Below are 27,458 nucleotides of genomic sequence, written 5' to 3' on the forward strand. Positions count from 1 at the left end.
GCTTTCTCACGCCATTCGTTCATTTTCTCCTTTATATTATTAGCTTGGGATCAAAATTATTTCACTTCTGCAATCAACTTTGAAATTTATTGATGGTTGAACATTGGTTGTAGCTGAGTAGCCCTGCGAAACAACTTCAGAATATAGCAGATTTATGGCTTGTCTTGTGTACACAAGGTCCTTATCTTGAGGTCGGCACTTGTTACCAAAACAACCACCCACCGATAAGAGATTTTATGTTATTTAGATTTAGAGTGGTTAGAAAGTCAGAATAATGGACTTTTAGCCTGTTCAATACTGCCTACTTAAACATATTGCTCAGAAAGCGGAACGAAGTAATAAAGTGGGTGGACGGAAAAATTTTCAAACTGACACTGGTCGCTTGTTTGTGTCACAAATTGTTTTCTCTCGTTGAATGAACACTCTCACCCATCTAAGTTAAGACTTCAAGCTCGCCCACCCCATTTCAGTTGGAGGCCGATGAACTTTCCTTTGTCTCTGTCTATTTTTGTAGCTCTAGTTATACCTCTTTGCATAAGTTAGATTCCAGCGCTATCTTATTTCAATCATTTTCGAGATTAACTTTTCAAATGGATCTTCTGCTGGCGAAAACGACGAATCTGTGCGGCCTCCCATCATTAACACTGTTTTCAAAGCTCTTCGCTTTCTTTCGTTTTCTCTTGAACAGGTCACAAAGCTTTGTGGGGTCTTTTTTTTCATTTCATCCATGAGTTCGTCTTGAGCACCAACCAGAACTACAAGCCACCTGCACTGCAAGATATTGACTCGCTAGGCGGGTGGTAAATTGCTTATTGACCGAGTCTTACTAGTCGGATGCGGCAAGGTGATGTAGGCTAGCGGCGTTTTCTATTCAAAGACAGCCGGTTTCTTCGACACTCGTGCACTGTATAGTGCAAATTCTCGCAGGAGAGCACATGGATTTTCGTGTAAACTAGGAAAATCATATCGCAATATATGAGTACATGAGTTAAGAATGTTTGAGTTAAGCCTTGAGAGGAGCAACCCTGGGAACTAGGGTGGAGGTCTGGTAAAGAAACCAACCAGAACTTCTTATTGCGTAATAAAAGAAGAAAGGCGCGCGCTCATTTGTCTCATAACAATAGACAAGTTGATCAGGTTCTGTATCCGACTTGGAAAAAACAGCGATCGCAATAAAAAGGTCCCTCATTTCTTCGATTTGTCCACGAACGTTCCCGAGTGATTGAAAGGCGAGAAAAAGAATCAAAGTAAGTCCACTTTTAAAGGTTTTGAAAGGCTTAAAAAGATACAATTGATCAAAAGAGAATTATAGGATATTGCGTGGTTCTTAAAATAAACCAGCCATATGATTAGCCGAGATTGAAATGGCCATATCGCTCTCAAACCAGAGGCAATATTTCCACATTCCTGTATCGTTAATGGGTTTCCTCGACGCAATCAAGTGCTTTTCAAGTGTGTCGCCCCTTCCCGGCACGAAACTGTTGAAGTTATTTTCTTGATTCAACAAAAGGTGACATAGCCGGAAGCGATTACAGATTCATAAAAGACTATGGAAACTAAATAGCATTAGTCTTTATTGTCGTTTGAACAATTCGCATAGGTGTAATTTTTGGTAAAGTACTTCCCATGGTAACAGAGCTTATGTCGCCCACATGATTGGATTAACCGCTAAATTGCCTTGACCCATAGTCGCGTCTCAGCAGGTGTGTCACGCTCTACTATAAGTGTCACGCAAACCAGCAAAGTATCGACCAACGTTTGCCTGCACTTGCCAATATAAATATGTTCCTTCGTCGGTCAAGCAGACAATAGATACTGTCATAGTTTTTCCGTATAATCAGTCATAAAGACATGATCACTACGCTTTATACTACCTACACTGAAGAACCTCGCGTAAGGGTGAGTCAACAGGCAAATTATTTGCCATCATTACATAGTATAAAGCCACATTTGGTTGTTCAGCCGGCTGTGAAAAACTAACTAACATGTGTTGTCATCCATATTAATACTTGGACATTTTTGGAAGGACGCAAGCACCAAAACGGCGGTCGACGGGGAAAGTCGAAGGAAAATGGTGAGTTTTTCCGGGTTATTTCTATTTCTGGATTGTCTAAACCACATCTAGTTGTTTTTGACCCATCACCACTGAGCGTGAATATTGATCGAAAAAAATTCCGATAATTCTATGCTCCTAGCCTTTTGCATGAATCCTCGCTGACAAAGGCGCAGTAAAGTGCTCACAAATTTCATAACTGCGAAAGATTCCCCGAACTCATGATATTTTTCGAATTCTAAATTATCGGTCTCTCACAGAAAGAAAGTAGTCTGAAAATTCTGCGGCGCAAAGTTCGAGGCTTCCGATCCCGTCTTGGCGCAAGTATAGGATTAAATAATGCTACACTTCTATTGTAATGAAGGTAAATGAAGGACTACTTAACACATATTTATCAACTGTTTATATCCATACACACAAGCGTAGTTTATTATCATTGCTTCAAATCAAATGCTACTGCTGAAGTTTCAAGTTTTTTTAAAGCAAGACTGTGTCTAAAAGAACCCCAAAAATGTAAGATTCCCGGAATGGAAGCTATGCGTAATATTCCGAAATCCTCAGCCTTAGCGAGGTGGCTTACGTCACATCTACTGATTCCTTTGAAATAAGGAACTTTTGACCTCAGAGTATTGGTCGCAATACATCAATTAATGTGTGCGCTGGAACATCACGTCAACGGACGGAATGTATCAATAATAAAAAGACAGTTCTCCGTTTTTATCATCGAGCCCCTCAGCAAAATTGACTGTTCATCGCGAGCAAGCGCTGTCTTTCCGCTGACTTTATATGAAACTGAGCATAATTGATTTTACACAGTTTCCAGTTGCGTGACCAATTTATGGCTCCAATGCTTGCGTCGGCCGGCTTAAAACAGAGAAGCCAAACTCAGTGATCTTTCATAGTCTTAACTTGCTCTTTCTAAACTTGATCGGGTCGATTCATTTTCTTTAACGAAATGGAAAAGGAAAAATCCGGTTACTTGCCGAAGATATGCACGGGTTTGTAGTCTCGAAAAGTCTCGCCTTCTCGCTACCGCCTTCAAGAATTGAGAATTAAGAATTGAGAATTGAGTGGAAGATATCGCGTACATGACTCCGAATTCTGAGAAACGAAAAATTTTGAAACCGACCGCAGTTAAGTCTTTCGTAAAAAAGGGAGAAGTCATCTTATTGGGGACAATGTAAACTGACTGAGCTAGGATGTGACCCCATAAATCAGACTATGAATATATAGCCGATTTATCAAGGGACAGTGGGAGGTCGTATTATCTTATTGCCCAACACTGTGATATACTCAAACAGGAAAATGACGAGATATACTCTGTACTGGTACGGAAAGGCGGGTAACTTAATACCAATCAAAACATCAGCCAAAGGGCTTGGAAGGAAGGTAGGAGTAGAAGGTGGTTAGGAAAAAAGAAGCAAAAGCTATTTAGACACGGACTCGGTATTTCCGGTTTCTTCCACATTATTCACCCACTGAAAAAAAAATTATCAACTCAGAGATGGACCTCAGTGATCATGTGATTGTGTAAGGTGTTGTGTTGCTGCATGGGCTTTGTAAAGATTAATAAAAGCTCTCCTTTCCGATTACATGTGTGTGTTGTTTTGTCATTAAATAAAAAATAACTACCAAAATAGGGAAAGAAATAAAGGAATAAAAAGGCCGGTCTCAGCAATAGTAGTTCGACAGGGTGGCTGTGCGTCCATTGCCTTCCAAGTCCATTTGGAATATTCGGAGTGCTGGTGTTTGAGTCAAGGAGTTCACAAAATTTTCCTTCAAAACGAGTGATCTCTTTGGACCAATTGTTGATAGTGCCTGATCAAAAATAAAGTATTGCGCGATGTTAAGTTTATGAGCCGAATCTAATTTCCTGGTATACGATCACAAATTAAACAAGCAGCTAAAGAAAAAACTTAATCAAAATAGAGGGATAAAACCAAACGAGTTTCTCACTATCTGGTTCCAGCGTCTGTCTTAGCAACGTTGGCTCGAAATTTTTACTCACTCTTTTGTTCTTTTGAAAACAGTGAAATGATAAGCAAAAAATTCGGCCAGGAAAAGCATGATCGATTCAGATTTTTTCCGGTGCTTTTTTAAAAGGATTCATTACCTGAAAAAACAATTAGAACAAAAGCAAAATATAATCTTTAGGTAAATAACATTGTCGATTATAAACTTGTTAATCTCGAGTATCTAAATAAACGGTCTGAGAGGGAAGTGAAAGGTGAGCTAAAAATAAAGATGACAGAGCCACTTTAATATGAAATGCCGCCTCTTTTGTCAGAATAACACCTTTATAAGTTACATAAATGATTTCCAGGTCTGTTTTCCAAGAAGTGCTCTGAAAACTGAAGATGAAGTTGTTACTAGGAATCGCTCAAACATTGATTTTTAGTCTAGAGTTACAAAAAAATTACAATTCAGTTGAAAGGAAAAGCATTACCTTCTGCCAAACACATTAAAATTAAAGTGTCAAGAAAAGGAAATGAAAACTTGGTTACAACTTTCAGGTAAATTAATACATGCAAATCAAGCGGTCTTAGCGAGGGAAAATTAAGCGAGAACAAAACCCAACATGTGAACAATTTTGACCCTGCTCATGATTAGTTAAAATATAGCGTCGTTGTTCTGATTGGTTTGTAGCTACTGCGCGCCTCATGTTAGCCAATCAGAAAGCTCAGGAGAATAAATTACAAATGCGTAAGCTAACTGCTGTGTGAATTTTATTCCGTTATTGTCTGGGATAATTTAGTTCCGGCAGGTGAAAAGAGTGGATGCTATGAAGGCTTCATGTGGTTAAAAAGACTTGCTAGTTTTCAAGTCGCTAACTCCTCAAACCTGTGCGAGTTGATTCCCTGTTGTTGAGGTTACAGGTGTCGTACCCATCACCCTGTTTGCTTGTTCAGCGTGTAAGCATTTTGTTCTATGCATTTCTTAACCACAGTACATATGTTTAGAAAACCGCAAAGACCACATGTTACACCATCAAATAGCCTCTGGGGGTAAAAAAAAGATCTTGAGTTGTTGTTGCAAGTTTTCTCGAGAAGTGAAGTTCTTTTTAGGCCGAGCTTTAGCAATGAGTTTGTTGGCCTTCGGTCAAACTAAGTGAAATGTAAACGAGATGTCGTCTCCCTCCATTCGGTCTATGATATTAGTTTTCGTCTCTCTCCTACGGAAATTTAGCAGGAGAGAAGAAGATATTTAAACAATCTACAATGCAGATACTAAATCCCGTGTGAAAACAACTGGCTTGAAATTTGATAAGAACGAAGAACAACCATTTTCCCTGCGTGCATTTTCAAATCAATCAACCATGTCATAATTCATTAAAAACAGCTAATTACTGTTTGTGTATACTATCTCGAAGTGTTTCTCCGCCGGAAGGTGTCCTACTGGAAAAAAATGCATTGGAAGAGCTGAACGAGATTTCTCAGAGTTTGGATTGTGCGATATAGGGAAATAGATAAAACCTCTTCCAACAGGATTTTTTGGTCTAAAAAGAAATGGAAAAGTCAGTAATTTATCCCTGGTATCTCAGCTTTGTATTGATACCAGTGACAACCACTGGTTGCTGGGCAACAAATTGCCCGCAGGAGAGACATTAATATATAGCTTTCTTAATTACACTGATTTGTATCATTTGTGTTACAAAAAAGGAGCAGTATTTGATTCCTATCGAGCCATTTGTTTCAAGAATGTAGTTAGAATAAAATTTTCCATTTATTTTTAGGTGATATTTTGACTTCAATTTTAGCTTTTGTCCGAGTGGGAGTTTCTAATTTAAACTGAGGAACGGCGAAACAAAAAAGAATATGACGAAGTTATTGAAAAGCGTAATATCATAGGTAAACAATTGCGAAAAGGTGTCACGAAAGCTTGAACTGAAAGAGAAGGAGGTATTTGAAATTTTTTCTTGCCAAAAATCCAACAGTAGCTTGCATTTTAAAATATTTATTTGATATTCGATCACAATTGTCCTTTACTTCTCTTTGAAAATATAGTCATAGAAAGCGTAGAACTTATAATTTTTGCCTCGATTTCTTAGAGAGGATTGGAAACAAGGATAGATTTACGTATCCCAGGAATCTCTGCCGGCCCTCTCTTATCACTAACGTACTACTCTACACGACTGCGTTTGCGTCGCTCCCTCTATAACCGCATTATGATTTGATAATTTTCTTTGGTCATAGCAGAAATATTATAGGCAATCCAAATATTTTCTGTAGCTCCACGACGAATCCCGGATCTATCTGTAAATCTGGTGCCTTGAGGATAAAGTGATAATCCTCCAAAATATCTTGGCGGAAATGTTGTCGTGTTGGAGGGTATGTGGACAAAGTAAGTCCGAACAATTAAGAGATGATTTTGCCCGAAGAAACTGAATAAATGCATTTCTTCGGTCAAAATTCGATTTTTATATCAAAATATTAAAAAGTTCTATATTGCTATGTCGTTCTCTGCGTGGGTTTTAAATTGTAAATGGTTACTTTTTATGATATTTGATGGTGTTACTGTCAAACACTTCCCGCGGATGGTTTCATCCGAATCAGCTGCATTGATATGTCTCCAGACATCTGACGCCAGCGGCGTTTCAGTTCCATTTTATTCTTAAGAAATGTTTACCCTTACTTTGTATTGGACCGGGGCAAAATAAACAATTGTTAATTAAGTAAAATTGAGTTATCACCAAGTTCTTTCCTCTTCTTTCTTCCTTGAGGGAGGAAAAATCCGGGTCTGCAATAATTCTGCAACATTCTACCCCGCGGAAAAAAGAAAACTGGTTATTGATAAGCTTGAGCCCGCGATGTTTCTAAGGAATGTTATTGAGAAACAAGACTGTACCGTGATTTTTATCATGGGTTTCATCAGAACTGAGGAGTGCTAAACCCACATAGTTGTGGAAGCCACTTGCATGAAAGGTTGACTCTCTTCTCGCTTTCTCCTCTTCGAGAGGCGATGTTAGATTCTGTGATCCACGTACGTAACACACTACATAAGAAATGAAAACTACTCTTGTGCTTTTCTTCAAATTTTATTACAGGGCGTTTTCTCTTCTAAAAGACTTCAGAGTTGCGCCTTAGGAAGCTCTCCTATCAGACCGTCTTTTAACACACTGGGTAGATCCTAAGTGTGAACTTTTGAAAGCTCTTATCGGTAGATTTCCATTCTGATTTTCTAGTAGTACCTGGTGCAGGAATATATGAGATAACCCTGGTTTAAACACGACTGAAATCAGAAGAAACTGACTTGTGTAAATGTTTGTACGCGATATGTTAAAAAAGAAAACATCAAAGGTATGCGCCGGTTAGTGGTTTAAAAATAGTACTGACACATCCCTTCTACGAAAAGAAGAATGAAAGTACTGACTTTACAGAACACCTGTTGACTCAAGGAAGTACTTCAAAATACAACAATGTGTATACAAATCGGTTCGGAGAAAATGGAATCATCAAACACAGCCTTAAATTTATTTTCTAACAATTCAAGCTTGGTATGGGACTTTTTCGGCCATCTATACGTGTTCTGGATGACCCACTTAAATAATGTTAAAACTAATTATCACGATAAATAAGTTCAGAAAAAAAAATGAACAAAAGGAGTTCAATTCAGTTAACTTATATCACTTTTACAACAGCGTTGACATGATCTGATTTTGGGACTAGGACAAACACTAAATTACTCAGATCGACTCTAGTCTCTGTCGAGGTAAGTACCATAACTGATCTTGAGCACTCTTTGCAAAGTGGATTTTGAGCTTTTGAGAGACGGAATGTGTGACTAGAATATTGATTTCCATTAATCCTGGCTCACGTCTAATAGATTAAGATCACTATCTAAAGTAGTTACGTTTACAGAATGGTCAAGAAAGCATCATCCTGTAATTAGCAAAAACTCATTTAAGAAACAAGACTGCTTTAATGAACAACATTACCTTCAAAAGCATTTGCATTTATACATTATATATTTAGCTATATATTTTGGCGGTTCTCGTAGAATCATCGAGCCCGTTCTGCTTAGATTTCCGCCGAAATATTGCTGTCGAAACTTCGTGTTACTTGAGAATATTCAGTGCTAACCGCAGGAAGTCAAACAGACCAATATACACCACACCGGAAATAGCAGACCACTTTAATAACCGCAAGACTGATTGATTTATAACTTTGTTAGGAAACTGAAGTATTTTAAGGGTTTTTGCACTGTGGTCAAAACTATTTACTTTGGAGTGAGGACATGAGCATCGCTGGGTGTCTAAGGGTCAATTCACTAACCGGCCGAGATTAAATAACTTGTCCTCATTCAGTTTAAAACAACCTTCAACATTTACAAAATGCCGACAGGTTCTTTTTTAACTTCGGATCTGAGGTAGGAAAGGTCGATAAATTTAAAAGAAGGCATGTAGAAGTTAATCTCTGATACAAATGAGCCAAAATTTATATCCGTTCGAGGACAGATGGGAGAGATTTCAGGTTTTGTCCCCCATAGCTGACCACGCCTACAGATCCCTAAGCGCCCCCAGAATTGACGCATTGAATGAAAATCAACATTTCCTTAAAGGAAAAGGAGTGAACTTTTAGAAATCTCGAACAAGGCCGCTTTCTAGAATATCCTTTGTATTTCCCGCCTGTATCCGCAAGCCATACCTTCTCGTTTCCGATTGCGTCTGCCAGTTCTAATCATAAACTAATGGGCTTCATCTGCGCAGCCAAGTTTGGCCGAGGGGCGTGTGACGGGAGCCTGGGCCGGCTTCGTGCAGTGCGCAGAGGCCGTGGCACTTCATAATTTCCCGGCCTCCATGTTTGAACCCGAGACACCAGCATTTGATTTTTGTGGTGTTTTGAGGAAAATTTTGCTGGAAATACAGAATTGAAGTACGGCAAGACGGCAGCACGGCTTCGGGCGGGCTGAAAGCACTCTTTGCCCATGGAACATAGTGGCCCAGAGCGAACAAGGGTCCGTACTACAAAGGTGAAATTCGAAAATTCTGGCTTTGTTTCGTCAAGACGCCGTATTTAAACAAGACGGACAGTTTTCGACCACGGCGCATCGAGTCTTTCGTGGTTTGCGGCTTTTGTTGGTGGAAATCGAGTTGAAGTCTTCCTGTAATTTGTTACGAGAGGCTTTTCTGGAATCCCTCGCCATTTTATTAGAATTCATAGAGGCGGTTCGAAGCGTATCGAAAAGAGACTCTTAGGATGTCGTTTCGGCCTCAGCGTCAGTCATGGGCCAACTCCCGACTAGGTCCTTGATTGAGTCGCAATTTTTCGTCCGATTGTCAATTAATCGTTCGCTATAACCCTTTTCGTTGATCCTTTGATAGCTGGCGAAGGTATAATCCTTTATTTGCTGTCATTTTGATCTCTCTTTAGGTGCCCGATGGCCACAGTTCTTCATCTTCTAGTTCTAGAGCTGCTAGGAATCGCTCATCCACCTCGGGCGCGGAGGAAGTCCATATAGGCAAATATCGTTTGATAAAAACCATCGGTAAAGGGAATTTCGCCAAAGTAAAACTCGCCAAGCATGTGCCAACAGGAAAAGAGGTAAATAAGTTATCCTTCTCTATTTACAGTTGTAAATTTGGTTGTGGATTCTTCCGTTCGATCGTCTCTCTTATTTGCTCACTGTGAGGGATAATGTAATAATTAAACACAGACCGGTTCCAACGCCTTTTACCAAGTTATATTTTCCCCCTTCCATAGGTGGCTATCAAAATTATCGACAAGACACAGCTGAACCCGAATAGTTTGCAAAAGGTATGTCTCGACTACGTTAACGACCAAATGATTTGTGTTAAAAAACGTGTGTCAGTTCGCTTGAGTTTACCCACCACTGTAGCTTGACGCATATCATTAGGTATTCGAAAGTACCGTTGAACCTTCGGTTTGTTTTAAGGAGAACTTCGAACCCAGCAGTCTGCTTTTTCGAACGTAAAAATTGTGAATTTGTGGACTTTCCTTCGAGAAATCCACTGATACGATCTAGACCTTATGGTGAATCCTGAGAATTGTTCAAGTCGAAATCTAGGATGGTTGTTCTGCGTGTGTTAGGCAATGTCAAGTGGGGAAATATTCTGTATTCTAAACCGAAGTCTTCTTTTACATATTATTATTAGTTAATAAAATCTCTGCTTACCTTCGCATTAGAGTGCCACTCAGTGCTTTTTTCATATTTTCGTTTAGTTGCATTTTGATCGATGATTTTCAAAGTGAGGAACCAATAGTTGGTGGAAAATTGTTTCTAAAATTACATGGTTAGCCTCGGTTGTTTTTACAAAGTTACTCCATTTACCCGATTTTCACCTGAACTTACATTAGGACAAGGTCGTTTAGTATCCTGGTGAAAATATTGCATGCAGGAAATCGAATATTGCGAGTACGAAATTCTCAAATGATGGCGGATCCTTCCTTTTCTACGTTAGGACAAAGATTTGTTGTGATGCGAACTGAAAAATTTAGTCCGTAATCCATGTTGTGTTTTATTAATAAAGTGTTAGTCCATTTTGCATTGCACGTGTAGGTGAGATTTTTTAGGCTGGCTTATACGAATTAAACTTCGGCGAATAAAAAACGCATTCGAATTCGCCACAGATTTCCCTTGATTTATTCTGGATCGTTACAAATCGCGTGCGCATTTTTCAAATTAATGGACATAATTTCTGCTATAATGTGAGTGGGATTGTATTGATAAAAATCCAATCGTCTATGTAGCGTTATGTACAAACTCTGCGGTCAAGTAGCGATTTCGACGAAGATTTTCGTTCGACTTGTCGATGATATTATATATTTTGTTGGTGTGCCGTCTATAAACCGGCTCCCTGCTTGCGTTTTAGTAGGGCTATTTACGTCACAGTTGAAATGTTGTAAAAGCTGTTGAATATTTTTCCACGCGGCTGTTGAACCTCAGCTTGGCAGAGAGTAATGAATTAGATTTGCATTTTTTGGCTTACCGGCAATCTTAAGGGTCCAGTAGCAAATTTAGATGATTTTGAATGTTTCCACTTCCTTTACAACCAAGTGTAGTAAGATGGAAACAATATAAAGGCCATTTTATTCGATTCAAATGTCTTTGTAATTTCCAGGAGCTTGAGACATTCTTTATGAACAAAACAGGAATAATAGCACCATTGAACTTTTGTTCACAGGTGTACATGGTGTTGCCTTTTTCAAGAGTGAAATCAGGAAATAGAAAGTGTTGAAATATCCTCTCTCTACTATAAGTGATTTTTGTGCTAGAATTTCTTGACAAATGTAGCATTTTTATGGTAACATAACCTTGCTGTAAAGTTATCATTCCATCTGATAAGTCTCCTCATCAGTGTACAAGTTTGTGGGCATCTGCCCTTTCAGTTCATGAAAATGTTTGAGTTGAAAACCACACATACTCATGTGGATAATTTTCATGCAAGTCAAATTCATTGTGTTGGCTGCCTTGTCTGTGAGGGAGTTTTTTTTTTTTTTTTCTTTTTTTTCCCAACCTTGGCAATAAGAATACCATTGATCAAAGAATTGATTAAATATTTTGTGAATAGTTGAATTTTTTTTTTTGCACATGCGATGGTTATTTTCCTACGATGAACCACTGGAGAAATCTAGGTTCAGTTATTTGGAATATGTGAAGCAGTATTTTTAGCTGAAAGTTCTTATTCATGCTGTTAATAACAGAATAGAATTTTTATGTCAGTTGCACATTTTGTATGGGTAATAATTTTTTTCCTTGGCTATAATGATCAGATACAGGACATACATGTTATAGCCACAGTGTTAAAAGTTTACCACAACAGGAGAAAAGGACCTAAAACACTACTTTTATGTTAAGATGTTGCTGAGAAGTTTTTTTTTTAAGCAATAACTTAATTTGCTGATGATTTGCAATATTACCCTAATGACAGTGAAGTGACAGCAGTTGACTTCGAGTGAATTTAATGTGCTACTTGCATTATTTTGTATTGGAAGTATTTCATCTGTATTAAATTTAACAAGGTTTTTATGTATCCACTAATTCACATAGAGAATATTTAATGGATTTGTAAGTACGCGTAGTCTTGGAAGGATTTTCGTTGCTGTAGACAAGTCCAATATAAAGAAAAAGAAACAAGGAAAATTTTCCAATTTGAAGGGCCTGTATATTGATGTGTTTTTTGTATGAAACAGTATGAATATCCAACCTACCCAGCTGAAAGCCATTTTTGTGTGGTTGTTTCCTTTTAATGCATATGCAACATCTACATGTAGTTAAAGACACTTATTTGGCTCTTACAACTTTGGCTTTTATATGATTACCCACTTCACTGTTCAATAAAGTGATTAATTTATGAACCACTTAATTGAAAGAGTCAATAGTTACAAATGTCTTGGTGTTCAGGTGGATCAAACACTCTCATGGGAAGCCCATATCTCCAAGGTTGCCAGTAAAATTGCTAAAGTACTCGCTGCCCTTAGGAGGCTAAGACTGATATGTCCCCAAGGTACCCTGGTCACAGTTTATAAGTCACTGGTTCTTCCACATTTCGACTATTGCAGCGCTGTGTGGGGATGTATTGGAAATGGCCTCAGTCAAAACCTGGAGAAACTATAAAACAGGGCGGCACATATAATAACAGGGTCTGGTCGGGATGTCAGATCTACCCAGATTCTTTGTGCAAAACAGTTGAAATCTTTAATGTTTAAAACTGCTAATAACCTTGTACCCGAATACCTGTGTGACAAATTCACCAGTGTAAATACCATCCTCAGGCATAATTTATGGGGTGCCCAACACAACTTGTTTATTCTGCGGCCAAATACTGAGACCCTCAAAAAGAGCTTTTGTTATAGGGGTGCAGCAGCATGAAACAGTCTGTCAGTGGAGGCTAAGCAGGCCACTACCTCAAACAGCTTTTATTCTTCTATTGTATAATATTAATAACTTACTTAAAGATTTCTTCTTAATAGATTGTAGTTTTTAAGTCATAGTTGTAAAGTATTAGGTACTACATGTTTAGGGTTAATAAGCAAGACTCTTTTGAAGACCACTTTTCTTTTAGTGATAAGGATTCCGTGATTAAATAAAGTGATTGATTGAACCATTTTGTGAACAGAGTTGCTGCTAGTCATACTTCTACAAAACAAGCAAACTAGGATTCTTTCATGGATTGATCCTCTATTCATCATATAGGATCAATCCATGAAAGAAATTTGTCAATTAAGTCAATAATTGCAACATAACTGTGAACATAACTGAATGGTTGTAAGACCAAACCATTTTCCTTTCACATCCTAGAATGAGAAATTTGTAATTTTAGGATATCTGTATAATTTGAGGAAAAACATTTTCTAAATTTTTTTAGATATCTCTTATAAATCTGTTAACATTTTAAAATCATATCAATACTTATTTGATGACTTTTTTACAGTTGTTTCGAGAAGTCAGGATCATGAAGTTTCTTGACCATCCAAACATTGGTAAGGATATATGATTTGAATTATTCCAAATGTGTTAAGTTTTTGATTTTCATGGGTCTTGTTTTTTTGCCTTTTATTTATCCTTTCTTCTTATATTATTACCACATAGTGAAGTTGTATGAGGTCATAGAAACAGACAAAACCCTGTACCTTGTTATGGAGTATGCAAGCGGAGGTATGGATAATGTTGCTTCTTATCCAGGGATGCAAACAGAAGAATTATTATTGTAAAGTATTGCTGTAGAAACTGTTTTTTGTGACAACTCCATTCTGGAATCTATTCTCAAGGAACACAAACTTGTTTCAGACCCAAAAAAATGCTCCTATAATGAAGTCCTATCTATTACCTTCATTGAAGGGACAACTTTATAAGAGACATTTTTTTTTTTTTTTGTCAAAGGGTTGTCCCCTTGGCATTACTGTTATCAAGTTAATGTCTAACAGCTCTAGTCTTTTTGCTATTGCTGTTTACAATCTATTAGAGGAAAAAAGATGAAATTTTAAAAGATTCTTTTGTCTTGAATAATGTAGGTGAAGTGTTTGACTACCTTGTTGCACATGGCAGAATGAAAGAGAAGGAGGCCAGAGCCAAATTTAGACAGGTGATTGTCCAAAATTTGTAAGAATTGAAACCGATTGTCTCTCGATACTGTGAATCTCTTTGCTACTCTGTACATGTAGCAGTGATGAGTTGAGGTTGTTATTTTTGTGAGCATATTTTATTTTACTGAGCGTATTGTTGTATAAAAAAATCCAGATCTGGAAAACAAAATTATCTGGTAAAGGTGTTTGCAGCTTTGTGGAAGAAGTATTGATTTTTTTTTTCCCATCATCTTTTTAGATTGTATCTGCTGTCCAGTACTGTCATCAAAAACATGTAATTCATAGAGATCTCAAGGTAATGTTTTATCTTTAGTTGTTTTTACTTGTAAATGCTAATACCATTGTGGTTTCTCATACAAGAATGACACCTAGAGAGGGTTGTTGTGTAAAATTTTTTGGATATATCAACAAAGTTGAAGTGGTAAATTGGCCACTGTAACGATTACAAAAGCTGACGTTTCAAGCGTTAGCCCTTCGTCGGAGCTCCGACGAAGGGAAGAGAGGGAAGAAAGGATCATTGAATGTATCATTACAAGTTCTCAATGAGAACAAAGTTTCTTTTTGTGAGATGAATTTCATTTGATTGTTGATTCTTCTCTATATTTTAGGCTGAGAACTTACTCTTAGATGCAGATATGAACATAAAGATAGCAGATTTTGGTTTTAGTAATGAATTTACTCCTGGAAATAAACTGGATACTTTTTGTGGGAGTCCCCCTTATGCTGCACCAGAACTGTTCCAAGGCAAGAAGTATGATGGACCAGAAGTGGACGTGTGGAGTCTAGGTGTAATTTTATACACTCTAGTTAGTGGATCTCTCCCGTTCGATGGCCAAAATTTAAAAGTAAGAATAAGTTTGTTAAGAGTAACTAGGTTGTTTTATGCATTTTAACCATTACAATTTGAGTAAAAACCTACTGAATTTTTGTAATTAACTGTAGAAGAAGTAGGTTTTATTGTTGGTATGGATAGTGTCACAAGGAAACAACATACCAAGGTTATGATCAAGATCAGCTCTTACCATAATTTTTCCAAATCAATGGAATACTATGTGATGATTACATTTTCAATTTTTCTTCGCAGGAATTAAGAGAAAGAGTCCTTCGAGGAAAATATAGAATACCTTTTTATATGTCTACAGGTAAATAAACTGATGCAAAGTATGCTTTCTAAGCATTTTTTACAGTAAATGTTTTTAATCTAAAGTGGAATTAAATTCTCTTTTTTAATCAGCTCTCTGTTTTTCATTTTCTTTATAGATTGTGAGAATCTATTAAAGAGATTTTTAGTGCTAAATCCAATGAAACGATCCAGACTAGAGGTGAGTACACATGTATTATCTTTATAATAATGAAAGGTTTACAGAATTAGGAAACTAAAGAACTCCTTATGAATTTATAACATTGATAGAGGGAGGTTTACAGTCTTCTACATGTAGTTTTTTTTTTTTTTTTTTAATTCAGCTCAGTGTACCACAATTTAGGGTTGATTGTTTAGCCAGACCATTAGCTAGGGGCATAATGTATGGTGAGGTGTGCCAAAGTTTAATGGACATGCCTATAATTTTTTTTTTAGCAAATTATGTCAGACAAGTGGATGAATTTAGGATATGACAGTCAGGAACTCAAACCTTATAGTGAGCCGACGCCCGATTTTAAAGATGAGAGAAGAATAGGTAAGGATTCTCTGAACTTGCAAGGAATATCTGTGTACTGTGTTTAGTCTGAATTTAATGTACATTTAAGTTTTTTGTCTAAACTCTCTGTTAAATCTGACTTTTGAGAAAAGAAGCACTAGAACATGGTTTACATGTACTCTATTTCCAACCCTTTTGTAGAAATTATGCTACAAATGGGATTCTCAAGAGATGAGATTGGAGAGGCTTTGACGAATAACAGATATGATGAAGTCATGGCCACCTACCTTCTCTTGGATGAAAAGAGACAAAAATTAACAGTAAGTAACTGAACGTTACCTTTCAATTTGTAAAAAAATTAACAAGTGTAAAATGGTTTGCCCAACCATGGAATCCCTAAAGTTTTTCCAGCATCTTTTCTACAATTGCTGAAACTGCAGCTTACCTGGAAGGAGCATTGCTTTACTTGATAAACCTGCTCAAAAAAGAAATGAGTTCTCTCAGAAAATATCAAATTAAGCCAGCATTAAAGGTCAGCAGATATTTACAGGCAGAACGCAGCATATGCCTTTTGCATTGGGTAGCTTGTTTGCAAACATTTTTGAGGCTTCTTTCCACTCTCCTTTGTTTATGTTTTGTTATTAAGTGCATGCACTTGCCCTCTTATACTTTTTTGAGCTTCTATTTAAAAATAAATATCCTGTAGTGGTACAAATGCACTTAGACTTTGTCAAATCTCTGGTTAAGACCTCTTTTTGTCTCTGATGTAACTGAAGGAAAGACAAATGTTTATTTCTCTGCAGTTGAATGGGTCCAGTGATCCACTAATGGAAAACACTAGTGCCCCCAGACCAAGTACATCAATGCCATCTGGTGTTCCTGCACCCATTCGGCCAAGCCGTGCGAGTGCGCGGCGTGAGAGAGGAGATAGGGAGTTGCCCAGAAGGTATACTGAAGGTCGTGTTCCTCATAGCACAGGCTACACTGTTAGCAGGCAAGCATGACTCGGTTGCACTCTGTTTTATTTTGTACTAACCTGTCTTGGTTACTTTGTTTTGTTTCTTGTTAAATTTTGTTTTGTTTTCCATTTCTTTTCTTTGGTTTTGCAGCTTTCTCCCTCTTTTTGTTTTATGATTTTGTTTTGATGCTAATGTACAATAACCTTGCTCTTTTTCACTTAAAGCAATTTTTAATTTCTTGGGAAAGGGCTTCTTTTTGAAATTGAAGATTTTCAGAGGGTTCTTTGCAGAGTTTTGTTCGAGTTTTAAAATTGTTTTTTTAATTAAGGCTTTTGTTTAATGTAGCAGCCATGTATGGTGGACAATAATTCATTTGTTGATTGGGGTATTCTGGAATTGTATCTTATCTCTGCTGCGTGTAAGATGATATAGGGCCTGTTATATAAGTATGGCACTGGCTTGGACAAAATGTGGGTGTCTATTGCAGTTGCGGCATAATGTAAGCACCACCACTTACGGAATCTGTTTAATTTGCTGAAGTTTTGATAAAGTTTTATTAGGGTTATATATGGGGCATAATGACCTATGTTGATCCATTACTAACAAGTGGAATCCCCCACAGAGCGGCTACTGAAACGGGTGGAACAGCATCCAGCCAAGGAAAACCAATGGGAAGAGGGGAAAGAGAAAGAAGTGGTGTGATAAAGAACACTATCCCTAATGATGAACGTGTGCCTAATTCTATTGGAAGAGCATCAAACCCAAACAAGGCTGAAATACCTGAGAGGGCCGCAGATCGAAACAGGAGAGGAAAAGCCCAAAGGGTAAGCTTTTTTAAATCAAATACTTGAAGCATTCAGATCTCTAATCATAACCAAGAATTAAGGAAATTATTAGACTCAAGTCAAAGTATTCTTAAACATCTGCATACTGGTTTAATTGCTTCTTTTCATGAATACAAGTATTTTGTATTTCCTTCAAGTTCAGTGCGGTAGTTTCGATGCATGTAGCAGAAATATGATCTTGATTCAATTTCTTAATTGACATCTTGGATTGCCTCAACTCACTTCAAAAGAGAAAGAGGACAACTAAACCATTTTTACTTTGCATTTCATTGAGTTGGACATGGTCTTTATGTACCTCTGTGCTGAAAAGACTTGTTCATGATTCCTACAGCAACAGAGTATGCCAGCAAGCATCATCAGACGCAACACTTATGTTTATGGAGAAAAAAGGGCAGAAGACCGAAACAGCACCTCACAAACACCCTCAAGTCAAACCAATGGAAAGGGAGAAAGGTATGTAACATGTTCTTGCAAAAACGTTGTAAAGTGACAGTGTATCCCAAATCCAATCAAATTCCAAACTTGGCCTAATCCTTAAGCTCTAAAGATGTGATTGTTAATTCTCTTCTCCAGCTGGTAGACATTTCCTTGTAAACTGGTTACAAGTAGATAACAAATACTCTTATGTGATAAGTTTAAGTATGCTCATTTCCTTTTGCCAATGACATATGGATTTTGTAGAGGGAAGTTAAATTTCAATCACTTCTGGGAGTCAAAGGGTTAGGCAATGTGGGGAAAAAAAAGAAATTTGATGTTTGCAAAGAAGGCAAGTACAAACAGAAAGGAAAAGGGACTCCAAGCATACATGTATAATGGCTAATTTCAGAATCTAACCAATGCAATCAACAAAGAATTACATCACAGCATATGCTGAAACTGTTGCAACCTCCACTCTCTGGAACTTTTACTTAGCATCTTTCTTTTCCCAACTTCCAATCTGCAGCTGTGGTAGCTAGCTCTCTCTCTCTCTCTTGCTTAGGTTACAACAATTTTCAGTTGAGTGAGGCACCACCCAAGTTTGGTGACTATGGCTTGACATAAAAACTGTTTTGTTGTCACAGGCAACTTGCCTTGTTTGACCTCTTTTGGCAGGCTTTCGCATTTGGTTGTTAGCAATGCACTGCTCTTATGATTCAGATACCATTGGAAATAAGGAAGGTCACCCTATCACCAAACTTCCTTTGCACTTCACTCAGCTGATAATGGTAGTAATTTGCATGCTTCTGCCAGTAAGCTCTTCAAAAGAACAGTGTGTCTCACCTGTTCATCTCTCTTCCTTTTCTTAGTGTGACAGAGCCAGGCCCTAGTGGCAGCAGTGTGGCTTCTGGCAGGCCCATTTCTAAGCAACCTCCACCAGATCTTGGTAACAGGCTTTCACCCACACGTAGATCTCTTCCACCAGTTGCTATACATCAGGAAAATAGACATAGAGCTGGGTGAGTCAGCAGATTTCAGTTTACACTAAGGAGACAAGCCTGCATGTATTCATGTATTCTAGTCTGCAATATTCTGTTTAGCTGGGAAAACAACAAATGTGGACATCCTAGTGCAATAGCAAACTTGTGCTGAAACACACAACATTTAATCAACTCAACCAAATGCACACATCTGGTAGGTTTCTTGCTCATTCAACACATTTCGTGTAAGACATATGAAATATTTGCTACATGGAGGCACTCTTCCCTTCCAAAAAAATTTGAGTCAAATCAATAGCTGCCTTCATTTTCAACTATTGTGCTTTGTATTCCATTTACTTTGGTCCAACTACATTCAGTTCCATCAAAGTGTGGTGCAACTTAAACCCTCACCCTTTTCTCCAATGTCTTTAGCACCAAGCATTAAATATTTTTAGGATGGTTGGTTAAGCCTGCAACAATGTATGGGACCCTTTGTGCAAAAAATTCATCATTTTGTTAATTTGAATCCTGAATATTTAATGTTTTAGTGTGTGGTACAACATGACACTGACTATTTATAAATTTCTTGCAGAAGAACAAATCCAAACACCAACTCAGACATGCAACCCCCACCATCGCGGTTAGGACCAAGAAATGTGACAGCACGCAGTACATTCCATAGTGGTCAAACACGACCTCGCACCCAGAATGGACCTGACCGATCCATGGATCCTAATAGCCCTGGCTCAAGGCAAGGCTTTCTTACCAAGCTTACATCAAGATTTAGTAAGAGGTCAGTGAATAAAATGGTCTAGGCACAAGTACAGTACAGAAGAGGTCATAGCTAACAGACCAAAAATTGCAAACGAAGGAAGCTAATTTGGAATGCACAAATCTGCATAACATGGCAAACCCATTTTTTCTTTTATTTGTTTTTGTGGGCTGTATTACAAATTGTCACTGTTACAGCAATGTGAAACAGAGTTCTGGGCAGTAAAGATGTCTAGCTAGTTTTTGACAGGTCCCCCTTAATGTGTTTAGCGTCATGCAAGATTTATTTTGAAAGGAATTTACTATTTTGGAAGTTTTTATGCATAATTTTTTGTACATCCTGTGTTTTAACCATTTTGTGCTTGTAGAAAACATTAATCCACTAAAGCAATTAAATATGCCTCTATGAAACCACAAAATGTGCCGCACTTTCTTTTTGGATAACAAAGTTTGTTTTGTGAGGTATTTACACACGATAAATTGGTGTTTTGGAAACCCCTGTCCTATCTGAATTTGAAGCAGGCAGTTGTCTAACTAACCTTCTCATTCCAAACCAGATTTAATTAGTATGCCAGTATGAATATGCAGTTTTAAACCATAAAATAAAGATTTACACTATGGCCCGTGACAATATGGCAGGGTATTCAATTTAACCCTGTTTGGCTTCTTACAATACTCAGTCGACAGTTGGACCCCACAATGACCTCAAGGCCTGGTCCCCAAGCACAACGGTCAGTCTATAACTTGCTAAACTTGTATAAAATTAATTCTCTGAGCCTTGTTAATTTGTACTTTGTAAGGATTTTCCATCTGCTGCAGAACCTTCTAGATATACAGTACTTAAAACTCTTCATTGGTACACTGTTAAAGTAAATGTAATAATTTGAGATAAAATTTTTAATGTGGTAAAAGGGTTAAAGCTGTATTCTTGCCTTTGTGCTGTAAATGATCTACAATTCTGTGTAAGTAAACATTTGGTGTTTGTACTATATTAAAAACCAACAATTATAGTGCTAAAAGCCCTTTGACCGTGTTATTGTTCTCAAAGACAAAAAAAATGCTGTACGCCATACTGAGAGAGCAATTAAGTGTTGTTGCACTGGTGATAACTGTGTGTGTTAATTATGTGTCACGTCATCTTGGGTTTGAGGATGAATGAATGCGAAAGAGTTTGTCTTGTGGTATAGAATCAATTGGCTGAGGAAAACTAGCCGTCAAGCAGCAAAGAGATTGCCATCCTAACTTGATAACTTGATTTTACAACTAACAGTGACTCTGACATGTCACATTGAGCTATCAATAGCTGTGTAGTGACTTCCACAGGTATTATTTTCTTAAGCGTCCAGTTACAGGCTTTGATTGATTTTTCTAATATATTACTATTTTACATTATTTCATAACAAACACATTTTTGTCATCTTTTTGTTACAATTATAAATGGAAAGCCAGGCTCGAAATCAAAATGTTAAGTTTCTGTAACAATTCAGCAGAGCTGAAATAAAGGAGTCTTAAGCCAGTGATTACTGTTGACATAGTTTATTTTTCCACAGACCAATGGATCAAGCCCTGTCTCCAAGGGAACCAAGAGAAATGTCTCGTGGGAGCATGGGAGGAAGTGGCCAGGGGTTAGTGAAACTTCATATTGCTTATGATATTCAGTAACCTTAGCTGTAGAGAGGTGTACGTCATATTGGGATTCCTGTGGTAAAAAAAAAGGGAGGTTCTGGGTTTAAAAAAATGGGTTGACATTTGCAGAGAGCTTGATTGTCGTAAAATGGACAAGTTTTGCTCAACTTAAGTTACTAAATAGCAGAGTGGTTAAAATATTAAACAAGAAATACATTCTTAAAGTAGTTTTTAAAACTACTTATACTGTGGAAGGGAGCCTGTAGAACGCTTGTGATTATGTTTCCCATTTTGCTGTTTGAAAGTTTTAACCCTTTTTTTTCAACTTCTTCCTTTGTTATCCATTTTTACAAAGTCCTATTTGACTATCTTTTGAGGGGTGTAATAGTAGGCATTGGCTCAAGCGATGGACTCTGTTTGTACTCCAGGATTTAAGAATTAGCGTAAACTTGCCGTGAATCTGATATCGTTGTAAGCGGGAGTCGTCGTCGTCGTTGTAAGGATCGAAAATGTTGAAATTTTGGGAAAAGAGGAAGAGAGAAAAAGGTGGGGGTGGGAAAAGGGAAGAGAGAAAAAGGTGGGGGTGGGGGAGGGGCGTGGGGAAAAGGGGAAGACAGAAAAAGGTGAGGGGGGGGGGCGTGGGAGCGTTTATGAATTTTTGGTTTTAGTCACTTTTGTTTATTTTCAAAATGAGAAACCATAAGAGCTATAATGTCCACATCGTTCGTACGTGCAAACGTAAACGTTCTCTCAAGAACATTTTTTATTACGCTTTAATTAATTGTTGCAAGTCATACGCAAGTGTTTTCTGTCGATATGATCATAAACATGTAACAGACCACGAGGAAAGATTTTCTGAGGCGTTCAAAGCTTGCTGTAGACTTTCAAGCAGAAGCGGTATTTGAATTTTCGTTCTCCTGGGCTGCGAGTCTTGTTTCATTATCAACACAGTGTATTGAGTCTAGAAGGAGACTTCAGTAGCCATTTTGACGACCCTGTTTGTAAGCACCAGGATGAGGATTAGAAGGAAATGAATGAAAGTTAATTTTTTTTTTCCAACTCTAAAAGTTATTGGTAAACAAAATGCTGTTTGCTTGCTTGGCTTTTCGGCGGCATTTAAATTCAGGAGGTTGTACTGTTCCGTACCTGGATGAGAAATTAAAGTTTGACTCTTCGTAAAACCGAAATTAAAGTCGTTAAACTCAATGATAACTTGAATTATAACATAACCAAAGTAAAGCGCGCGCTCTGATTGGTCAAATTAGCGTCCCCCATTTGCCCATGGGTGTACGCTACTGACGTGAGCAAATGCAAAGACTATTTTTCCGCGCGCGCTTGTTTTTTCTGGCCACGTAAGATTTGTTAAATAAAAGGGAACTCTTTAGCTAAAATGTATCAATGTTATGTTATGAAACAAATGGTAAACACCACAGCGTACACTATTGAGTTATGGATGCACTTGGGAGGTTTGCTAAGCACTGAAGAAGCTAGAGTCGCACTCGGCTATCACCTCGTTCGACCCTTACGCTTCTTTCGTGCTTAGCAACCTCCCGCGTGCATCCATAACTCAATAGTGTACGCTGTGGTGTTTACCATTTGTTAATTAAATCCGTTTTCAAAGGACGCTGGTTGTGAGAGGAATTTGAAACTTGACGAGTCGAACCTATGTTACTTAAGTTTTTTAATTCGATCATATTTAGCTTTGCTCAAGGTTGATCTCATTGATCAGATTTTCGGGGGTAAGTAAATGGACAAAACCGAGTTTTGTAATTGCTTCCTTATCAATGAATTAATACTAAGATTTTGAAACTTAATTTTTCGAATTTTATTTGACTGAATATATTTGCAGTTAAACGTGACCAAGTTCGACTAAGAGGTCGTGGTTTGTAGTCGTGGTCAGGTCTAATAGTCACGTGCTAGCATTCGATGTCTTGAAGTTTTTTCCTGTGAAAGCCAGAGCTGGCCATTGTGTAATCTTGATGTTTGTGTAATAAAATTGCGAAACTTTAACCAGTATTTGTTTTTGAGAAACGGGGATAAATCGAAGCATTTAGATAAAAAGTTTTATTTTTTTCAATAATATTCCAGGCATAACTTATCGAAGAGTAAGTGACAATTAAAATCTAAGGCAAGTTCCTGCTGCTTTGTTTAAATACTTTAAACTTAAACAGCGGTAAAGCTTGGAGCTCGGAGAAGGCCATTGCTGCATGACGTTACAAAAAAAGAAACCTTGTTTGAAAGTCTGGCCTATAACGTTGATTTCATTTTGAGGCGAAATTCTCATACGGAGGGAACGGTAAGTCGTTTTTGCCGCTATGCCGCGCTCGCTTCGTTGGAAGTGACGTCATGTGGTACCTTCTCTGGGTTGGATCCTGGATGGAACAGTGCAGCTTGGAAAGCTCGGATCCAGACCCCTCGCGGACAAAATCTTTTACGCGAGCTGACAATGCTTGAAATTTTTAAGGAGTGTTTTCTAGCCGTGACTTCTTTGCATTGTGTTTTTTTAGAAGTGGTGTGGTCTTTTTACTGTGTTAACACCCAATTAATTATTTTCTGGCCCCGTTTGATATTTGAGTTTGGCGCTGTGTCTAATCTGCTAACGGTTCGCTTTGGTGATGAGCAGACGGATTAATATAACCCTAGATTAATTAATAGCTGAGTTAATCAAAACTAATGTGGACTAATTATTTGTAACAATTACCATAACAACAATTTGGAGACCGTGAGGGATTGGTACTAACGTGTGATTCAGCTCATGATTGTATAACACGCACTGTTGGGGTCTCAAAACCTTCTAAGTACACATTGTTTTCTGTTTCTTCACCACTTGTTATTTTTCACGATTATTTGTAGTCAGATTGTATTTTATTTCATCCATCGCATGCGTTTTCCACTGCACTCCTCACCCACATCATCACTCACAACACCATCCTCGGATTTATTCATCTATTTTTTATTTTTATTTTTATTTTTGTGGGACATTTTATGATTAGTCCACATACGATTTCATCAGCTATTAATGAACAGCAGTTTGCACCATTTTTAGTCTCTGTACCCAATCTGTTCCGTTTTTGTTTTGAAAGTGCAAACAACACCCGTGTTATTTCCGAGCATGCGGCAGCAATCTAATCCCGCTACGTAAACGACCGAATGCTACCCGATGGCTTCCGACTCTTGATACCTTAGCTTAACCGTGCCTAGCAAAACTGTTTTACTTGCAGTTTTCGGGCTTGGAGGACTCAAGAAGAGTTTTCTTACGTTTCACCTAAATGTCAGGAAAATTATTATTGTGGAGAAATTTTTAAGTGGACCGCACAAGCGTTATCTGTTATGGTTGTGCGAAATGGTCGTCATTCCTTGCTGCACGGGTGTTGTACGCACTTTAACCCCACAACAGTAAAGTAGTTTATTGTTATTTTTTGCACCCTGAAGCCACTAGCACTTGAATTCTTTTTTTAACAATGAAAGCACGGTGTAATGAAGTCACGGCTGTTTGCCGGTCAATTCAAGTCTGTGGGGTTCAATTTATTGTGACTTACATGGCGAGGGGTCTGACGAGCTGTGTTGTTGCGTTCAAGGGCCCGAGGTGGTAGTGCATCTGGGGTAAAGTCCGCCTATCCGGACCCAAAGTCCCGTATGAGCCCCAGGCGTAAATCTCTTCGAGGAACGTTCGCTAGGCTGTCGCTCAGAAAGCACAGAAAAAGGCAGGTGTTGGCAAATCTGCGCATGTGCAGTTGGACCAATCTCTCGCTGGTGCTAGTCTCAGCTTGTCGCGCGAACGCCCTAAACTGTTGGTGAACTGAACCTAGCAATTGATTGGTTCAGCGGCGTGTGCGCCATGCTATTTGAAATCAGTACTCGTTCGACCAATCAGCTGCTTGCGCTGCTAAATTTAGCTTTTGGTTTGGACCAATCAGCGGCTTGTTCTAGTGCTGTGTAAATTTCATTTGCGAAATCTAGCTTTGATTGTTTCAGTGGTGCATGGTTTAGGTTGCTGGATTTACGAGAAAGAGCTATTGCGAGTGTTGGGGAAATGAACACAGCTTGCTTCTTTGCCTTCGTGTCTGATTGGTTCAATGAGTTAATTGTGAGCAGCCAGGCAAGTAGCTGCTTTCCTATCTTAGTTTTCAAGCGTCGAAGTTGTTGCATTCAGTTTTCTCTCACACTAGTTAAAAATTTGAACTGACATAGTGTGCCTGACTTTTTGTGTTAAAACCTTGTTATTTTTCTCGATCCTTTGTTCTTTAACTCTTAGTATATATTTCTACAATCTTTGTATCTGCATCGTTGACTCTGTCTCTTCATTCCTTTCTTTCCTTGTAGCTGTGAAGAAACTTGCAAAGCTGATACATAACTTATTGTTTCCGTCACAGATCAATGAATGATACATCACTAGGCGAGAAGCCCCGTTCTCTTCGCTTCACATGGAGCATGAAGACCACGAGTTCTATGGAACCACAAGAGATGATGGACGAAATAAGGAAAGTACTGGAATCTAACAGCTGTGACTATGAACAGCGGGAAAATTTCCTTTTATTTTGTTGCCATGGCAATCCCGCTGACGCCAATCATGTTCAGTGGGAGATGGAAGTTTGCAAACTACCTCGTCTGTCGTTGAATGGCGTCCGTTTTAAACGAATCGCAGGCACTTCGATTAATTTCAAGAACATCGCTTCGAAAGTAGCGAATGAGTTGAAGCTGTGATGGAGAATTTCTCATCGTGGGATCACTCGATATATGAACACGATGGACGACTCACCCAACACTGGAGACAGTTTGGAATATTAGAAATACCTGCCCTGAAGAAGACTGCGCAACTAACTGAAAGATATTTTGGGTTTTTTAGAACTTCACGAAGTCGCTCAAGAATGGAGCTTCAATTTTGTTAAGGCGGGCAAAATATTTTGTTTGTTTTGCTCGTTATTGTTTGCGTCAGTTCGACGGTGTTGTGAGATGGTTTTTACTTGCTACAGAATTACAGTACACACTAATGACATATTTCTACGAGTTTGGAAAATTACCAGAGGACCGAAAACTTGTAAGTTCGTGTAAATAGTCATAGGAATTATTTAATTTTAATGGAGGGCAGTAGAGAAAGCTGCTCCCACGACCCCTGGCTGTAGTGGGGTGAATATGTTTTCTTTGCTACTTGTGTTGCACCAAGCAGGTGGCATTGTTCACGTGTGAAGTACACGGAAGCCTTTACAACAATCAGAAACTAGTCTCTAGTCCTCTTTTTTCGGCCTTGTCAGCTGAAGGGCTTGGGACACAAGGCCGCTCCACGAGCAGGTTTAGTGAAACTACAAGAAATTTTTCAGTTGTGGAATGTTGCCTAAAATTTCGCTCAAGTTAGGCAAACAATGATGAATTCGTGTCATCTGCAAGCAACAGTCCTTATTACCATAGATGCTAGGATTCACCATCGGAATTTCTCTTCCCATTCGTGCAGCGTTTTGTCTCTGTTGAAAATTCCTAAATACTTATCAATAATTTGGCACGCATTTCACAACTGAATTATTGATGTCTCATTTCGCTCTGAATGTGTTTTAGTGCTCTACTTGAACGGAAATTGCCTCATTCATTTAATGTCCGTTAATTATTTTTAAATATCAAGAGATACTCTGTTGCCCTGCACGAGGAGAAATTTAGTGACAGATCGTAAGTGTTTCCCTTATCCGAGCACGGCGCGACTAATTCGTCGAGTCTTCGGGAGTGTTCGGATGGCAACGACATTCAAGCTTTTTTAGGTCAAAATTCTCTTAAAATCCCCTTGAATTCAAACGTTTTCTTTTTTATAGTTTTAGATCGTATCGCTTAATATTCGATCTTGTACGTGCACAAACAGAAGCTATGGTGATCCTGAATTTGTTGTGAGCTACACAACACCCCCCTCATCAACGTCGCAGAACAGTTGATAGTCACGCAAGCGTCCGTCTGTGGCTACATTTTATTATTGTGAAGGGTCAATGCACTCAAACAGATTGAAAACAAAATTATGTAGATGCAATAAATTAAAACCATACCACAATATGAATTGATGTTGTACATTTTCACTGCTGGTAGGATCATAATTCGTTTCTTTAGGATCTTGGTGGAATAAATCGTCACTTGTTGGAACAAAACATC

General features: G+C 38.2%; 1 protein-coding gene across 11 annotated transcripts; it reads left to right on the forward strand.

Annotated features, from left to right (window-relative positions):
• The first annotated feature begins 1,749 nt into the window (after positions 1-1,749).
• Positions 1,750-27,454, forward strand: LOC111327294 (serine/threonine-protein kinase MARK2). 11 transcript variants are annotated; one of them, XM_088762616.1, is made up of 22 exons: positions 1,751-1,899; positions 2,027-2,074; positions 9,424-9,594; positions 9,754-9,807; positions 13,446-13,494; positions 13,604-13,669; positions 14,026-14,096; positions 14,336-14,392; positions 14,706-14,942; positions 15,182-15,239; positions 15,358-15,419; positions 15,674-15,773; positions 15,936-16,054; positions 16,538-16,728; positions 17,316-17,517; positions 17,870-17,991; positions 18,825-18,974; positions 19,528-19,728; positions 20,387-20,437; positions 21,257-21,331; positions 24,911-25,036; positions 25,706-26,178. In XM_088762616.1, the coding sequence occupies exons 1-22, from the start codon at positions 1,852-1,854 to the stop codon at positions 26,034-26,036; spliced, it is 2,589 nt and encodes an 862-aa protein (XP_088618742.1). In that variant the 5' UTR covers positions 1,751-1,851; the 3' UTR covers positions 26,037-26,178. The 11 variants fall into 11 exon arrangements, with proteins under 11 accessions (XP_088618745.1, XP_088618747.1, XP_088618742.1 ...); XM_022931439.2 differs by having other exon boundaries at positions 16,538-16,680; XM_088762619.1 differs by lacking the exon at positions 20,387-20,437 and having other exon boundaries at positions 1,750-1,899; positions 25,706-27,366.
• The last annotated feature ends 4 nt before the right edge of the window (positions 27,455-27,458 follow it).

This window comes from Stylophora pistillata, chromosome 6 (assembly GCF_964205215.1).
Source record: "Stylophora pistillata chromosome 6, jaStyPist1.2, whole genome shotgun sequence".
NCBI classification, from domain to species: domain Eukaryota; kingdom Metazoa; phylum Cnidaria; class Anthozoa; order Scleractinia; family Pocilloporidae; genus Stylophora; species Stylophora pistillata.

Bases quoted from the DNA above. Each gene is read 5' to 3' on its own strand.
- LOC111327294 (XM_088762616.1), top strand. From the start codon at position 1,852: ATGATCACTACGCTTTATACTACCTACACTGAAGAACCTCGCGTAAGG. The intron at 13,670-14,025 runs GTATGGATAATG...TGAATAATGTAG, and splicing joins TATGGAGTATGCAAGCGGAG to GTGAAGTGTTTGACTACCTT. The intron at 15,240-15,357 runs GTAAATAAACTG...TTTTCTTTATAG, and splicing joins ACCTTTTTATATGTCTACAG to ATTGTGAGAATCTATTAAAG.